The sequence below is a fragment of the Seriola aureovittata genome, chromosome 20 (genome assembly GCF_021018895.1).
Source record: "Seriola aureovittata isolate HTS-2021-v1 ecotype China chromosome 20, ASM2101889v1, whole genome shotgun sequence".
NCBI lineage: Eukaryota > Metazoa > Chordata > Actinopteri > Carangiformes > Carangidae > Seriola > Seriola aureovittata.
The window spans coordinates 4,547,029-4,564,491 of NC_079383.1; the positions used below are offsets into that span (position 1 = coordinate 4,547,029).

General features: G+C 43.1%; 1 protein-coding gene across 3 annotated transcripts in view; it reads right to left on the reverse strand.

The window, feature by feature from the left end:
• The window catches only part of nrp1a (neuropilin 1a), a 59,990-nt gene extending 55,764 nt beyond the window's left edge, over positions 1-4,226 (reverse strand). For 2 of the 3 annotated variants that reach the window (XM_056364224.1, XM_056364222.1), the window contains exons 1-3: positions 3,683-4,226; positions 1,874-2,298; positions 435-609 (exon numbers count right to left, since the gene is read on the reverse strand). In XM_056364224.1, coding sequence (XP_056220199.1) covers positions 435-609; positions 1,874-1,940 — 242 coding nt within the window. In that variant the 5' untranslated portion in view covers positions 1,941-2,298; positions 3,683-4,226. The remainder of the gene's footprint in view (positions 1-434; positions 610-1,873; positions 2,299-3,682) is intronic. The other variant, XM_056364223.1, reaches the window with a different exon arrangement.
• Positions 4,227-17,463: the final 13,237 nt, after the last annotated feature.

Consider the following 17,463-nt stretch of genomic DNA (forward strand, 5'->3'; position numbering starts at 1 on the left):
CACACACACATAAATGCAATAAACCTCACACGAACTGTATATAGAAAAAACACATGTATACAATATTAAGAAATCTTAAAGTATGTATTTGTGTGTGAACAGCATATGTTTGGATTAAATTATTTGTCACAGCCTCTTCTAGTGTTGTGGTTCCCAGAAGAAAGTCAGGTCTGGGGCCAAGTAGGTGTGTTTTAGATGTTTCAGAGACAGTTCAGTTACTGTAATTGTGTTATGTCATTTGATTGCAGAAGAAAAATATGTGAGATTCACTATTCTGATCAGAGGTTTCACCCTATCCCACATAAAACTAACTTCAGATCAGACTGGGGGCCCAAGGGACAAAATCTCACAGAACCAACGAGCTGAAGAAAAAAAACCAAAAAAAAACACATCTGCTTTTCATAGACAAGATGGCTAACTCATGTTGTACTTACTTGCACTCCCGGTCCTCCAGATCGAAATGCGGATTGAAGTTGATGAGGATCCGCTGGTGAGGACCAGGCGCCGAGATCACCCACACGCATCTCTGAGAAGGGGGATAAGACATGGGGTATCCGGGCGAGGTGAGGTAGTTGGCAGCTGAGATCCTGATGTTGCCTCCACATTTGTCTGCAGAGGCGAGTGAAAGGAGTTCATTAAAGAAAAGATGGGAATTTGGCTGATCTATGGCAGCTTACAGGACTGCCCCTCACACAACTACAACACAAACTTTATCTATCTATCTATCTATCTATCTATCTATCTATCTATCTATCTATCTATCTATCTAGTGAAGAAAATCCAATTCAGCCATTTTACAAAGTCAAATTGATGAAGACAAACAAATATTAAAGGGTCTGTATGTACTTTGGTATTCTGTATTATTAATAATGGTAATACTGGGTCTAACAGAATAGAGTATTGCTTATGATGAGCCCATGAAGTAGACAGTTGTTTCATTCTTCTTTTGGTTCCTTACATAAAAATGAGAAAGGGGGCTTTTAGGTTTCAGTTTGATGCAGAGTACAAACAATCCAAAAAAAAAAAAGGTCTGAAGGGAAAGTTTTGTTCTGCTGAAGCCAAAAGTCACAAGGTCCCACAGTTTGCTCCTTTAAACCTGCCTCAACAGTACGTTTCATCATCAAAAGGAATAATCCTTTGTTTTTTTTGTTTTTCAGAGGCCTGCTGCTGCCATTCACATTTATCTTCATTTGCGCCTGTATTCATCCTTTTATTACAAAAGCCTCCACCATCTGCTGCTCTAACCTGTGCGCACACCTCTAAAAAAATCAATTAAATTGGAATAAAGCGAATAAGGTAAAAAAAAATAAATAAAAAAAACTGCGCAAAGCTTAAATGAAACTGATGCTGCGAGAAAAGAACTTGGGGAAGTTCAGCGTGACTCTCAGAAATACCCAACAGTTTGGTGACTGATAGCTGGACGGAATCCGATTTCAATCATTTAATAAACTCTGAAAGAAAAACGTTATGTTTCTTAAAAGTCTCACAAGATTCTGTAATGGGCACTGAATAAATCCAATAAAGCCATATTTAAGAATAGGGGCTGTTTAAATTGTGTTATAGGAGGTAAACAACGTTTTCACAATAAACTCACTATCCAACAGCGTATCACAAAGAACATCACAGGAATATTTTAAATATTCAAGAAAAAAGATAAACAAGAAAAAAGAGGAAACGCAATTAAAAGATCTCTATAGAAAGAAGAGGGGGGTTTCTATAAGCGTTGGCAGAACGATCAGGTGAGCGACCTGCGCGTTTGCCAGAAGATCAGCGGAGATCGGAGAGAGCTAATCTTTTAAAAAAATATTGGGATTAGTAGCCTTGCAGAGTACATAAAGGCTTTATTTAAATAGATATCAGATGTCACACTTACCGTTTTTGAAAGCCTTGACCACCAAGAGGATTCCCATGAACAGGATAAAGACTAATCCACAATGCATCCTTGTTTTATCTCCAAAAAAATAAAATTACGCATTCAAAAAAAAATCTCAAAATGAAACTCCTCCGAAAGGTTTTTGGTCACGTATTCTTCTTTTCTCCTCTTAACTCGGTAAATAAAGCACAAGTGTCTCTTTTAACGAAGTTGGAACTGATCTGAGTGCGGGCTCAGGTCGCTGGCATCCTGTCATTCAGCTCCTGTTTCCTCTCGCCTGTGCCGGCTGCGCTCCTCTCTCCAGCGCCGACCGTGCCATATCCTCTCCAAAGAAGCCAAAGCGCGAGGAATATGAAGAAATGACCCACTCCCTTTGCGTCCTTACTCCGTCAAACGATGCCCGGGATGCAGGGGGTAATCCTTGGCTGTGGAGGTGAGAGAAACAGACGGATAGATGTGAGCAGGTTATGAAAGCCTGATGCCGCCGTGCGCACTGGACATGCCCCCCCGAATCTGTCCAAACCTCTGCCGATACGTATAAGACTATAAAGGCACGGATACACCCCTTCCCCAAAGTGTGACCGCTTCACTTCTATAGGCTCAGAGCGGGGAGTCGAAGAGGTTTATGATTGGCTTGATTACAAATAGCCAACCTAAGTGGTAAAAGCCCCGTGTCTTTATATGTAAGCGGAGCAGCACACTGAGTCACAGAGCACCAGCAGTCCGTTAAGTGACATGACTCTCTCTCTGTCTCCCCTTCTTCCTCCCTCTCTCTTTTACTCACTCACTCACTCACTCACTCTCTCTCTCTCTCTCTCTCTTTCTCCCTCCCTCCCTCCCTCTCTCTATCTTCTCTTACAAAAGGGGAGTTAGACATTAATGGAAGATGTAGTGACACGACAGGACACCCTGTAGGAATATTTAAAAACACACACACACACACACACACACACACACACACACACACACACACACACAAAACGGGTTATTGGGAGAAAATGCCGCCATGAATCATTTAAAAAAATGTTCTATTTTGAATTTGGATTGTGAGGAATACTGTGGGAGTATCTCCTCAGGATGTCCTCTTCCGCTTCTATGTGGGACTGATCATTATACGTGACACACTGAACTGCCTATCAACAGAAGTTACTCATAAGACTGATTCCCCGGCTCAGATGGAAACATGTCTGTACTGCAGTGCTTATTCTGGGCCCAGTGTTTTTCTTTTTTTTCTTTTTTTTTTTGCGCAAGACCTAAATAAGAGAAAATGTTTTCTGTTATTTTTTTTCCCTCCTTGTCGATTTCTTTTATGCACCAGCAGCTATCCAGATGCGCCCGACCGTTAAAGCCTGCCCCACAACAGTGACACCATTAAACTGGCACTCCGAAATTTAGGGAAAATCAATTAAAGCGTATATTATAGTAAGCGTCGGTCGTTTACTCCGGGCTGCCCTTACTGGGTCACACTGCACAAAAAACACCGGGGCCGGCTTGTATAAAGCAACCTGAGCCTGCACATGCTCTCCTGTGCTGCACAATCATTCACAAACACAATGCATGGCAAAACATGTTAATGAAAAATGACTCTTAATATGTAGGGATGTTGTAATTTGTACATTTTAAAAGCACAATATAGATGGCCCTAAAGCAATAATGGGATCATATCAGCCAAATGTTTCAAACTGAACGTGATATCATGGAAAATAAAGAAGAGGAAAAAAAAAAAGCTGTTGTAATTGCAGTGAGAGGTAACGCAGCAGTATTTCTTTCGCCCCTTTGCATAAGTCAAATAAAAACAGCTGCATTCACCTGCGCCTTGAGGACTCGCAAACCGCAGGCATCCAGCCCTCCTCTCTCCACCTCCAACATGCGTGGAGCAGTCTATACGATCCGACACACTTCCTCCGATTCTGTTCAAAATGTCACCGAATCTTCTCCAGGTCCGCGCTAAAGCGAGTCAAGTTATCTCCCCCCGCGAACCCCCTTTTTTTTTTAAAAAGCCGGGGGAAGAACCACAGCGCAGTCCAACCCGCTCCTGGGTCCCCACCGCGCAAAGACGCACAGCCGATGCCCGGAGACTCACTCTCCTCTCCGCGTACAGACTAATCTCCTCCCCGCAGCTCTCTCCGGGTCTCCTCGTTTCGCTCCCTCCCATTCAGCGCTGTCACAAGTGAAGTCCCGGCCAGTGTGAGGTAAAATAGACAGTCCCAAAAATGTAAAAGGAAGGGAAATAATAATATAGATAAAAAGCAAAGTCCTTACAGATCTAACGTAAGTTTTTTTTTTCTCCTTCCCGTCTCCGTCTCTCCGTGCGCCACCGCTCTCGGCTCCTGCGCTGATGCAAATGCAGAGGGTTTGAATCCCTGCCAGACCCACACGCCTCTTTACGAGGGATGAGTACGCGGGCGCGCGTGATCGTTCGTGCGCGCGCGCGCGTGTGCTGGTGTGTGGAAGGGGGTGTCTCTGCAATCAAGATGCAGATTTCACCCTGCTGCTTCTCCCACTCTGCCAGCCTGTAGCCTTTACAGGACGCGTCAGGCAGTCACATTAGACGGAGAATGCGCTAACCCGACGGCATCTCTGCACTGGCGTTTTTTTATTTATTTGTACCGAATCACTCAGAGAGACTGTTTCTCAGCTTTATCTGCCCTTATGTAAAACTACAGGAATCCTGTTACATCCTCAGCATCCGGTAAACCTGCAACTCCATACAGGAAGATTGTCGGATAATTAAAGTGATATCATAGGAGATAAATTAGATACAATAACGTGCATTAAGGTCACTATTGAGCATAGCACACACTACAAGTCACTATAGCAACATCCTAACAATACTATAGAGGAACTATATGGGCAGATGTACTGTTTTCTGGGAGCCTATAGGGGCCCAAGGGTCTCAGTGCTGTTACCGTGAACAAAGAAGCTGCTCTCTCTTGGTGTATGAGCAATCTGTCCGTCACCCACTTCAGCCTGTGCCAAAAATACACACAGACTCGTGAATGACAGCATATGTCATTCAGTACACAATCTCAGAGAGAGAGAGAGAGGGTCATCAACATTATAGGTGTTAGATTTGACACCAACCAGGAGCAACAAGTCTATAGTATCCTATATTCATTAGTCATGATTCAAACAAGACTGATAGGAATGAAAACTTCTGCTGGACTAAATGAACTCTTGACAGAGCAAAGAGGATGAAGAAAAAAAAAATCCTCTTTTGGTGCCCAAATGTTTCATTATGAATAAGCCTCTGACTCAGTGCACACATACAAACTTTCCTTTCAGAAGACTTATTTGAAAAAAAAACCCCAAAAAACCAAAACAACAAAAAAAGTGGAAACAGCGAAACTTCTGCTCAAAACCCCCATTCATATTATTTTTCTGTCCTTGTGCAACTCTTCAGTAACAGGAACTGAAACTTCCTGTCACAGAAAATTCAGCCCCATATAGCTGAAACTTCCTCAATCGTGATTCTCTAACCTCTGTCACTGGACCTGAGGGGTTAAGCCTATAGCAGGCAGGCTGCTGATTTCTCTGCTGTTTTAGCTCAATGGACTGCAATAACCGCAGGCTTCCAGCTGCAGGTCTCTGTGGTTAGGAGCCTTCTGCCCTGTAGGGGGCATCAGAGCTGGTGAGCGGCTCAGAGAGAGAGAGAGAGCCACCCCATTGCTCCTCAGGCTCACCTCACTGTACTGCCTTTGAGATTGCACAGCTGGGTTTACAAACAAGTGTGCTGATTAAAGGGTTTTTGCTGATTTAATCACTGTATTCAGTCAGACTTCCCATGCATCTGCTTTAAGACTGTTCTTATTCCTTTTTGTAGTGTAATAATAAATCCAACTGTGTATTACATATTATCACCTCCCTCTTCTAATAAGTTGCAAAATCGCTGTGTGTTCCACTGTGTGGAATGCAAGCAGCACTTTGTCAATTCAGGAGGTTGACATATGCTTTATGCACATGGCGCATTGAGATGTCTTTATGAAAAGTTTTTGTGACACAATAGAGCAAGATAAGCCCACAGTCAATGCACGTTATTATTTTTTATTCCTAGAGAGAGGGAGACAGAAGATCGAGTGGCTTTATTCCCATCCCAGCCCTGGTAATTCTCCGTCTTGCTGATAACACAAATGTTAAAATGGTGCCGGGCATCTCTATCAAAGGCAGCGCTAACTAGCCTTTCGTGTCTTCTGGATAACACAGGAACAATGGCTTAGAGTCATTTCACAAGGGTGCCTGCCTGTGCCGTATCTAAAATGAGGGGGGGATTGTAAGGGAACAATAAAAGAGCCATTTAAAGGATTTGCTTCTTCATATTTATCCGCACTAATCTTTAGCACAGCCCCGATGAATAATTAGCTCTGGTACAAAAGCAGACATTTTATGGCTCCTGTGAGCAGTGGACTTGATTTCATTAGCCTGCCCTTTATTCACCAAAGTGAGTGAGTCAGAGTGAAATGTTCAGGTTCAAACCATTTGGCACAAAGTCAACGTGAGCATCCCGCCTCGGTTTCTGACTGAAAAATATGTCAGCTGCCGAGAATTCAGACATGATTAAACACTTCTTGTGCTATTTTGGATCAGAGGTTATTCACAGGTGACTAATTAAAGAAGAAACTTAATAAATAATGTTCCCATTGAAGTCTCACTGGATGGTTTGATGAGTGGATTGTATGTTATGGCTTGCCCAGTCAAATCTCAACCCAAAAAGGAACCCCTGCGGGTAGACTGTGCACCAACATGTCAGACAACGCTCTCCCTCACCCACATTAAAACACTAAATCAGGGAATATACTTCAGAAGAATGGTGTCCATCCCTCCAGTGCAGCTCAAGAGACTTGTAGGATCAATGCGAAGGAGCGCTGGTGCAATTATGAACGCTCGCGGTGGCCCAACATCTTTCAAAGCAACCTATCACCAGACAAAAACATGAATACTCTCTTTTCAGCCAGCGCCAGTATCTTAAAAATGATTTGCTTTCTTCACGTTGCAGCTACAGCGTCGTTGAGATCAGGGAAAGATGTTGGAGATGCTTAATGAAGATGCAAATGTTTATTGCAGGTCTTTGATAGGAGGCACACTCTGGTCTCCTAGTTGAAAGTTCTGCATGTCCATCAACCACACTTTGATCTTTCAGTAAGATTTCACTTAACATTCTGGCGCCATCCCTCTCAGGGCGTTTTCAGATCTGCGTTGTTTAGTTCTGTTGAATTGGGCACCGCTTCCTTATAACACTTTGGTGCAATTTGTTCGGGCAGAAGTGAGCACATCGTACTTTGGTACAGACCAAAACAAGACAAGACATTCTGGAGTTTAATAATCAGCGGAAATCAGCAGGTAGCAGAAGAATAAAATCAAGGTTTGAGCTGGACTAGCAACAGAATATGTTGTCGTCTTTGTATTCCAGCAGATGGGACCTTCTTCAGGACCTTCTTCCTGTGTTTACTTTCTAACTTCCACCCCAGCCCGGGCCACTCCATAACACGGGAAAACGCAAGTTTACCAACTCATCCACTGAGACGGACCAGAGCAAACAAAACGCCCTGAAGCTATATTACATCCCATTAAAACTGTACTGATCATACAGTACCCAAAACAGTTTACTGGTGAGGAGAATCAAACCAGTTCGCAGCCTCTGGGGAACAAGCTGGGCCACCCATTCAGAGATTTCCTCCATTTTCCGATTGCAGCTGCACAGCGAGGCCCGATATTTTCAGCCCTGCTGCCCCAAATGACTGGGTGCAGGATGCCAGTCCTGATGTCATATCAACCAACGTATGTTGCACTGATCTCAGTCAGACTCTGCGTCTTGCTTGCTGCTGTCACATGCGCCATTTAAGCTCTCGGATTTATATGTTAAAAACCCCAACCTTTGATATGAGCTACACCATATCCATCTTGGCAGTGTACTAAGTTCTCTGACTGTCTGAGAGTGAATCAGGGACATCACCGCGGCACATACTCTGGACTTTCGTGTTCGGTATGAGATGACAAATATGGTATTTCATCCACTAGCAGGAATATTTAAATGCATGTTCCCATTCCACTGCATTACAAAGTGGATTAGAGCTGCAGACCATGAACTTTTTAAAAGACCTTGTTACCTACTAATCATACTGTGTTCCACATTCTCCTCCATGACAACCACAGTAAAAGAGCTACAAGGAGGGAGGTTATTGTGTATGTGAATAGGGGGCTATACAGCTCTCACTGTAAAGACGCTGCTGCACCGTATCTGTTTCACAATTTCCAGCAGCTGTTGATAATTACCAACCAAAGAATGTTTCACACTCTCTTGAGCAGGCTTGCTGGCACAAACGACACACCTTCAAACTCTGTCAATGTGTCGTAATCCTGGGCTTTTTTTTTTGTTTGGGGGCGGGAATGTGGAATGCACATGTGCGTGTTTGTGTGAGACGGGAGGTGGAGGAGCAGGGAGGTGAATGGATTTGAAAACAAAGGGGAAGGAGACAAACGGAAGCCGAGGTGAGCCGGCTCTCTTATGTTCACTTTTCTGAGGCTCTGGGTGAAGACATGGGAAACAGAGGAGGCCCTGAAGAATCCCTCCACCGCTGACTCTTGAAAGGCGGCGCGGTGGTTGTTGCGGTGGGAGGGGAGGCTCAGTCGGATCAAGGTCTGGAGTAATTGCAACAAAGGCGGTGTTTCTCCTCCGAGGCGTTTTGGGGCGAGGTGAAACTAAGTGTGAATGGAATTAGCAGAGGAATGAATAAAGCACTTCTGAAGTTTAGAGACATTATGGTAATAGAGAAAGAACAACTAAGCTGAAACGTTTTCAGGGATATTCCTCATTCAAACGGAGACCGGGGAAACGGAGATGAAGAGGAGGAGGAAGGAAGGCGGGGTGGAGGGAGATAGAACAAAAACATAAAGAAATGGCTTCATTAGAAGTAGAAACATTTACAGTGACATTTAGTGAAGCGAGGAAGATGTATGAATAAATATGCATAATGTTGCCGGGAAGCATCGAGAGCTTGTGAGGGCCAGAAGGAGGGTGAGAGTGATGGCTTCTGAATTAATGATGAGGGAGCCTACTGTCTGTCTCTGGGTGTGCATGTGGGTCTGTATGAGTGTCTGCACATGTGACAGCATTTAACTGCAAATGGATGGGTGTGTGTGTGTGTGCATGCCCCAACTTCACTCTCACACACACACACACACACACACACACACACACACACACACACACACACACACATATCCAAATCATTCTTGCAGCACCCCAATTTCACATCATCACTGATGGAAATTACCCAATCCTCGATACCTAATCAAGCGATCATTTTTTGGAGACACACAGACTTGCGATTGTCTCTGATGCTTAATTACATTTCTGGAAAGCCAGGGAGCAAACCGCCTGGCAAATTCCAATTTTTGGTGCAGATATATTTTTTTTCTTTGCGGGTGAGTTAATGTTCTATTCTGCACTTTCTTTTTTTTTTCTTTCCCTCCACCACTTTGGAGGGTTGAGATGATGAATATTGTGCTGCTCATCATCAAACGCACAGGGAGAAGCCCCAGAGATCAGGGCAATGGAGGGAAGGGGAGGGAGGTGTAAAGCGGGAGGGAACTGTCAGGGAGAAATGCTATGTAGGTCAATGAAGAATTGCACTGGGATATTGCCTCCTCAGCTCACAGTCTGGGAAGCTGATTTGATTTCTGGTGAATCCATCCGACTTGAATTATGAGAGATTACCTTCCCTAAAATCACCTCGGTGACTGCCGTAGAAACCCTCTGCTCTCAGGGGAGATCTAGACATAGAGATCTATGCAGTGAATTGGATAATATATATACTTCAAGTCTGTCCAAGTTCTTCAAAGAAACCTGAGCCATACAGTTTCTAGCTTGTGGAGGTGTGTCCTTCAGATATAAGCTGGCATGTAGCATGAACTCACTTTATCCAGACATACAGGGACATCACATGCTGTAGGTTCCTGCTTTGTGTATATTAAATAGCAAATCATACTAAGAGCAACACTATTGCAAGACAGGAACATTGACATTGGACGATTCTCCAATCGAGAGATGTACCTCAGAGTACATTCATTGCTAGCACTTTTAAATGTATTCTTTCTACAAAACCCACAAAGGTAACTCACCGTCTGCTTCAAGGTGAGGGGAAGATTGTTCATATAGATAAAGCGAGAAAGCACATCTGTGACAAACTCCTTTCTCCCTCATGAATGTCTGAGGTTACTACATGTCCCCAAGACCCCACCCCCACACCTACATCTTTTCTTGATGACTCTGCAGGAAGGACACGCCGCTTCCTGTCTTTCTGTAAATCGTGAGCTCGTTTCGGTGCCAGCGTAATTCCTGAATACCCATACTCTGCTGGTATTTAAACTCTTGTCCAGAAGAACAATGGAGAGTTGAAGGGGTAAGTCCACCCAGGGGGTCCAGATCAAAAGGGGAATGTGAGTGGCAAGCAACTGTCCGACTGTAGTGAAACCAGAAAGCTAAAAGTGAAGCTGGAGGCCTTGATCATCAGAGATACCGTTCACCACATATCAACTGAGAGAGAGGGCTCTATGATTTAAACATCCGCAAACAACAAACTTACAAACAAACCTCAGGCCCTTACACATACAGGAGCAATGTGAAAGCAAGAAAAACCACGTCATTGAAATAAGACTGGATAAGTCCGACCACAGGTGGATGATGATGATGATGAAGGTCATTCAACAATTTCTTTTCCCAGAACTTCCCAGAGAACAACAGAAAAACATCAGAAACAATAAATATAAGCAAACAACAGTTACTGTCACCCTTATAATTTTATGTATGTAAATAAATATCCATGAATTATTCTCTCTGAATCTCCTCCTGCTTTGATCCCTGATGAACACCTAGCAGGGTTGAAACACAGCGTCTTTTCTTTTTCATAGTTGTCTCATGAACAAGCTCTGTACTTAAAAAAAGGCTTCTTTTTTTTCACGCTGTGGCTTTCGCATTGTTCCTGCTGAGAAATCACGTAACATGACACCATTACACTGCACATTGTTAACCTCAGAGCTCGGGGGTGGAGGCGGTGGATTGATTCATTGTTCCCCTTTTTGAAAGAAGTCGCTCCATGCTGTTTATGTATTTTGTATTTCCCGACCCATCACTGTCTGTGGGTAGAGAAGTTTTCTAGGCTCTAGCAGCATCAAAGTTTTTGCTGCTTCTGAATTTTTCAGCTGAGCAGATATATTTTTACATATATATTTAAAGCAGCTTTAATGCCTCTAATAGATGATAATACTGCAGTGGTGGTAGTTTGACTTCTGAAGGAATTTTTCCTTTGGTTAGATAAAACGCGCTGCTAGGTGAAATCAAGCCCCGCCCTGCCTTCCATGCTTTGTTAGTTTGTTAGTAATTGCCACAACAGGTGGTAAACCTAGCTGCCCCTCTGGCCCTCCAGCCTCACAAGGGGGTTAAGGACACACACACAACAGGGTTAGAAATGGAGCCCGAGACAGCAGCACAGTGAGCACAAAGCCCAGTGTCCTAGTGATTAAGAAGAGGAAATCCCAACAATGGCGGCCCCAACCTCTGATGGTAAAGATTATCTGAAACAGTGAGACGGGCTGCTGAGGAAGATGAGACGCTGGCCTTTGTAAATGAGTGAGTGCGTGTGTTGCTGAAGGGGTGGGCGGTCTCACTGTGTCAGCTTGTGTGAGTCAACATGGACCACTCATTCAGTGTGTGTGCTGTCACGATGATCATTTCTAGATTTTATGTGGCTATTTTACTATATTTGTGTTTGTCTTTTGTTTTTCTGTCTTTGTCACACGGTCTGACTGTTGTGATGCAGCTGCGCCTGCTGACAAAACACTATCATGTGACAGGACTGGTGATTTAGTCTTGGATTATTTACCGAAGAGTGACAGGATGTGACTAAAGAGGGACTGAGAACACAGAAAAAAAAAGTTGATTTTTGATTCAGATCCAACTTTGCCAGGAAGTAGTAGTTTCACCATGATATCTCAGTCACACACAAACACATCACAAGATTGCTTTTTCCAAAGAAGACCAAAGATGGTCACAAGAAGTGAAAAATGTTTGGTATGCATAGAATAACTGTACTTTTTCTGAAGGACTCATTCTGTGTTTTTCCCCCGGAAGCAAAAAACAAGTGAGGGAACCTCTCACATCAAAATGCATTTCAAACTTCTGAAAGCAGCTACCTAAATGCACTTCTCTCTCAAAGTCATACAAGCATTTGAGCTCATCAATAAGACTTAGATTTCTCCAGCAGCAAACTGATTCACATCACATGCTGGTCAGGAAATAACACCATCCTCAGTGCATGGGAGAACTTCTGTAAATAATTTTTTCTAAATGAATCCGGCTTTCACCCTAAAACAAACTAATGGCCTCCTCAGTCTGCTCAGCACGGCTTAATGGGATTTTAAGGTGTAGCAACAGTGAGGAATATATTGTTCTGTTATGGATAGCGTTCTTTCCTCTTTACAGACTGATGATAACATTTAACAAAGTTGAGAGCTGTAAGTATTCCTGGTTCAGGAATGCAGTTTTTCTTTCTCATTGCCACCCAGGTTGACAAAATGACTCAGCCCAATAGCAGCCTAAATTTAACATGCCTGATGGCCAGACCCAGGACGAATGATGCACCAGAGTCAGTCCCGGTGCAGTCTTCTGATTCTGGGGAGCAACACTGGCCCTTTCCTTAATGCTTCACGTTGTCTTCACTCTCAACAATCTCTTCTGGAATTACAGATTTGTAATAGAAAACAGAAGCAGCCAAGCCGACCAATCACAGTTCTTGTGGCTCCCACCTTGTATCTCCATAGCTGTTGTAGCCACTGCGTATAGTTACATTTTTGAAGTGGTGCACAACAACTACGCTGTCACTGTGGAGTGTTTACACCTCACCATGTTATGTAATAGTTGTGGTCTGTGAGCATGGCAACATTTCTAAAAAGTACAACGTAGTCAGACGGTCAGACAAACCCTCAGCTTAGTCAAACTTATTCCTTAGTTATTACTTAAAGGTCACATATTACATAAAGTGAGACTTCCAAGTCTCGTTTGATTATAAAGCAGGTCTAGGTTCTATAGTAATACTGTGAAAGTATCAAAGCACTCAGTCCACAGAGAAATGAACACAGCCTGTATAGAGAAACTGAGCCTCAAAACCAGCTGTCAGGACTTCTGTAACTTTGTGATGTCACAACAAAGTAGTCACCGCATCTTAGCCATGCCCCAAGCCCCGCCCACCTGGACCCACCATCCAACCTCGCGGGATTTGGTTTCTCTCGGTGTTCACCTATTATCATTCACTCACTCAGAAAACAGTCAGCCCATCAAAAGAGAGATTCAGCCCCTCTTCTGATTGGCTCACCGACCTGTTGTTAATAGAACTCCAGAGAAAAGCCTGAGAGAGGAAAGGTAAAACTACATTGAGATGGTTTTTGGTTCTTAAAACCCCAATTATATCTTCTCATGGATCAGCACTCCAAACAAAACAGGAAAAGTGTAAAATATGGGATCTTTAAACGTTTGTTGCAAAGTGATTTTGAAAATCTAGCTAAACTGAAGGCTTGTCTACTACCTGTCATGTTTCTTGTCCCTTCTGACTACATGTTCCCAGAGTCCAGCAATGACCTCGATGTGTACCACGTTTTCTTAACTGAAGGCCAATACTAAACAAGACCCAAGTTCTACTAAAACCATGATAATTCTTTAAGGAAGCAGCCTATTTTTCACATGCAGCAGTGGAGCTCTGTGCTCTCCTGGAACTGTACCCACACTTAATGTCTGCAGTCCTTTGAAGTTTCACCTCTCCTTCCTGCCAGCTCACGGTGAACCCTGAAGTCCTCTCCGTCAATATCTGGAGTTGTTATCCTGACTGCAAAGTGCCGCCGTCGCTGCAGGAACAAACTAACTCCATTTCACCATGTCAGAGTGCAGCCCTCAGAGAAACCAACCTGTCCACCGAGACAAATACAGACAGACAGCGAGAGAAAGAGATGCAGCAGGACAGAGGCAGAGAGGGAGGGAGACAGGCGTGGACAAATAGAGGCACTGCGAGAGCAAGAAAGGGATAGAAATATTTAGAATCAGATACAGCGAAAGAGACAGTGAGCGAGAAATGTATGAACATCAAGAGCGAGGAATGGAATTGGATGTCGAGAGAGATGGAGGGAGAAAGTGTGATCAACAGAGACAGAGAAATATAAAAACTCGGAGAGAAACAGAGAGAATGATTGAATACATACAGAAAGAGAGAGGGAAAGAGAATAATGTAATTGGATGTAGACAGAGAAACACAGCCAAACAGAGGATAAGGCTGGTGTACATACGGTATATACACATTTATGTATGCATATAAGTTAGACACAGAGAGGGAGAGAAATAGAGACGGAGAGAATAGAAAGAGAATTAGACAGTTAGACAGTGAGAAACATGGGAATACAGAAACTTTAGTTCAGCTGCTTCCAGAGATTTAGTGCCTTTTTAAACAGGGAGGACTGTTATCACAAAGAAAAGCAACCTGGTCCCCAGTGAACATCAGCAGTCTGAACACTGAGCCTGCAAAAGTACCTGTTTATTGGAACAGGCCTCAAACACATGGTACACTTTCACTTTTTCAGACACAATTCTCTCAAGACCCGCCCAGTGTGGGTTACGTACAGAACTACACTTCCACATATAGTTTAGTGATAGACTACCTGTGTACACTATAGTCTATCAGTAGTATTTTTTTTAATAGATAGATAGATACAGAGATATAGAGACAAAACAAACACACACAAAGCTGCACACAGCCACACTACTCTGCTTTAATTTGCTGTAAAGACACGGCTCCGAGTTTTGGATGGCACACAAAAAGCGGCAGCTCACCACAGTTCCTCCAGTCATATTTTATGGTTCATTATAAAGCTTTTGATGAGCGTGGCTGTGTTTTTTAAAAGGCCAAATGGATTGGATGGCTATGAAGCTACAGTGTTCACAGACTAGACATATGGCTGGGTGTAATCGCCACAAGGTTTCAGCAAATGCTTTAAAAACGGGGGCCTGGCGTGAGAACACAACAACAACACAACACACTTGTTCCCAACACATTGCATTCTTGTTAACTGCTACTTTAATTTGCAATTGGACACGGTCATCCTCCTCCTTCCTCCCCCTGTTCAGCTTCACTGATATGAATCAAATGCCTGACTATGAGCTACTTTTCTGGGGTTGTTTTGCAACAGCGTGGCTGCTCAGATGTTGGTTCATCAGCTCTGCTGTTTCTGCTACACTAACAGTCATACCCTCAGCAGACTGAGACTGACATTGTGATGTTGTTGACCTTCTGTGACCCCATTTGCTTCACTGCCAGCATCTGATGTAGCGATATGCCTCTGCCTGTTTTATCAGTCCTGGTCTGTGCCTCTCCAACTCTGCCACCTTCACAGCCTCACAATGGGCCTTTGAGGCAAACCACACACACAAACACATATATACACCCAGCATGACACACACTTACAAAGGTTATCTTGCCTTGACATGCTGGTGGTAATCAGTGTCACATCGCCTTGTGCACAACATATCCAACAACTCTCCCAATGAGGCTTATAAAATGAAGTGTTCTTCTCAGCTATATGGTTCCTTGTCTGTTCATCCCTTCTTTTCCCATTACGCTGTACCCATCATCTTGTCAAGCCAAGGAAGTGCGCCTAAGCAGACACTTAATTTGTCTTGCTTTGTCATTAACTCTGCGGCCACAGAGCAACCCACAAATACATGCCCCCGTATTGATTTAATGTCAGCTGCTGCGTGGCATTGATGCACGAATTGGCCGCCCTTGTTTAGGTTTCAGAAAAAACTGACAGGACATCGCATTGTAATGTGTGTCACACATTGATGAGATACAATGGGCAGCAGGGTGACAAGTAGGACTGATGGCATTTGATATAGTGTTTCTTCACTGCTTTGAAAAGTCAACACATATGGCAGGATTGCTGCCACTGATGATGAACTGATGGAGTCCTGCCTGAATACACAAAAGGAAGGAAATCCTGTCCGTCTCCGGCTTCTCATCTGACACATTTTTGGCTTGTTACATATATATGTACCGAGTATCAAATGATCTCATCCCAAGGTTAATTAGTATGTCTGATGGAGCTTTCAAATTTATAACATGTTCTTTAGCAGGTGGAGCTGCACAGTTGTTATGACACTGTAGACGTTCAAATTTTTGTTTTTCTTCTTCTTCACATTGGCATAAATTTTGAGATTTACAATTTCATTACAACTGGACTCCACTGACTGTGTAGGATTGTGTGATCTGTTTAAAAGCTCTACAATAGATACGAACAGACATTGTGGAAGGATTGTTTTGTCAACTATTGTTTGCAAGATCAAGAACGAACCTTTAAAACTCAACGCCTTACAGTTCATGAAATGAAAACATATGCTGTATATAAAGAAGGATATGGCCTCTGTGATGTCATCCACAGGTTTCTAAAGAGCAGTTTTGAAGCTCAGAGTGGGCTGCTCTGCTGTAACCATCTTGGCAGTGCTTGACTCCGCCTTATCCTGAAACAGGCGGTGGGGCGTGTGTGGAGACTTCGGTGCATGACCATTAAATAAATTGAGCAAATATTATCATTGTTAGCATATCGTTAGCACAGCTTGGCATCTGGGCATCTTAACTGTATGCTAATTCATTTGCGAGCTAGTTAGTGAGCTAAGCTAACAAGCTAGGTATGGTGAGTGCAGACACCAATACCTTCTAATTAGTGCTAACATATAAGCCATATTATTCATCCTATATCGACATGAAAAATCCTCAAAATGGCACTAACACAACACACACTCAGGTCAAACATGCTTATTTCTGTTGTAAATTTGGGCATTTTAACGTGGGAGTCTATGTAGATTGAATCACTTTTGGAGACAGCCTCAACTGGCCATTTGAGGAACTGGAGTTTTTGGCCCTGTGTTGGCTTCATTTTCACCCCAGATGTTGCCTCTTGAGTGGAAGACAAAAAGTGATTATAACAAGAGAGAACGTCTGTAAATGAAAAGTGAATGTAACATCAGTTTCTATAACAAACATAAACATTATTATTATTATTTGATGTAAAAAGCAATGAAAAAATGTTATTTTTTTGATTAGTTGCCCAAAACGTTTGTGTTGGAGAGTTGAACTTGGGCTGTATTAACTATGATGAGATGAGGTGTGTCAAAACGGATCGATTTGTCGTTCCATTGGGCTGGACACAGACACTGTGAGTGACTGCTTTGTTATGAACCACAAAAAGTGACTAGTGAGAGCACATTAGTAAAAATTGATTTTATGTGACTGTTAGCTATCAGTAGCCAAAATAGAGTACATTTATTATTCTTCATCACATTCATCATTCTGTTCCCAAGCTGCTTTCTTTTTGACCAGTGGTCCTGTAATAATAATAAACCAATCAGGCAGTTAGTCAGTGCAGTTTGTGGCATTGCAGCTACTCCAGCTGTCCGGTGCTCAGTCCTGTCAGCGTTGGTGCCAATATTTTACAGCACACAGGACGGATGAATGTGTTTGCTAATGTCGGGCCATTTATCTGAAAGACAAATTGTATTA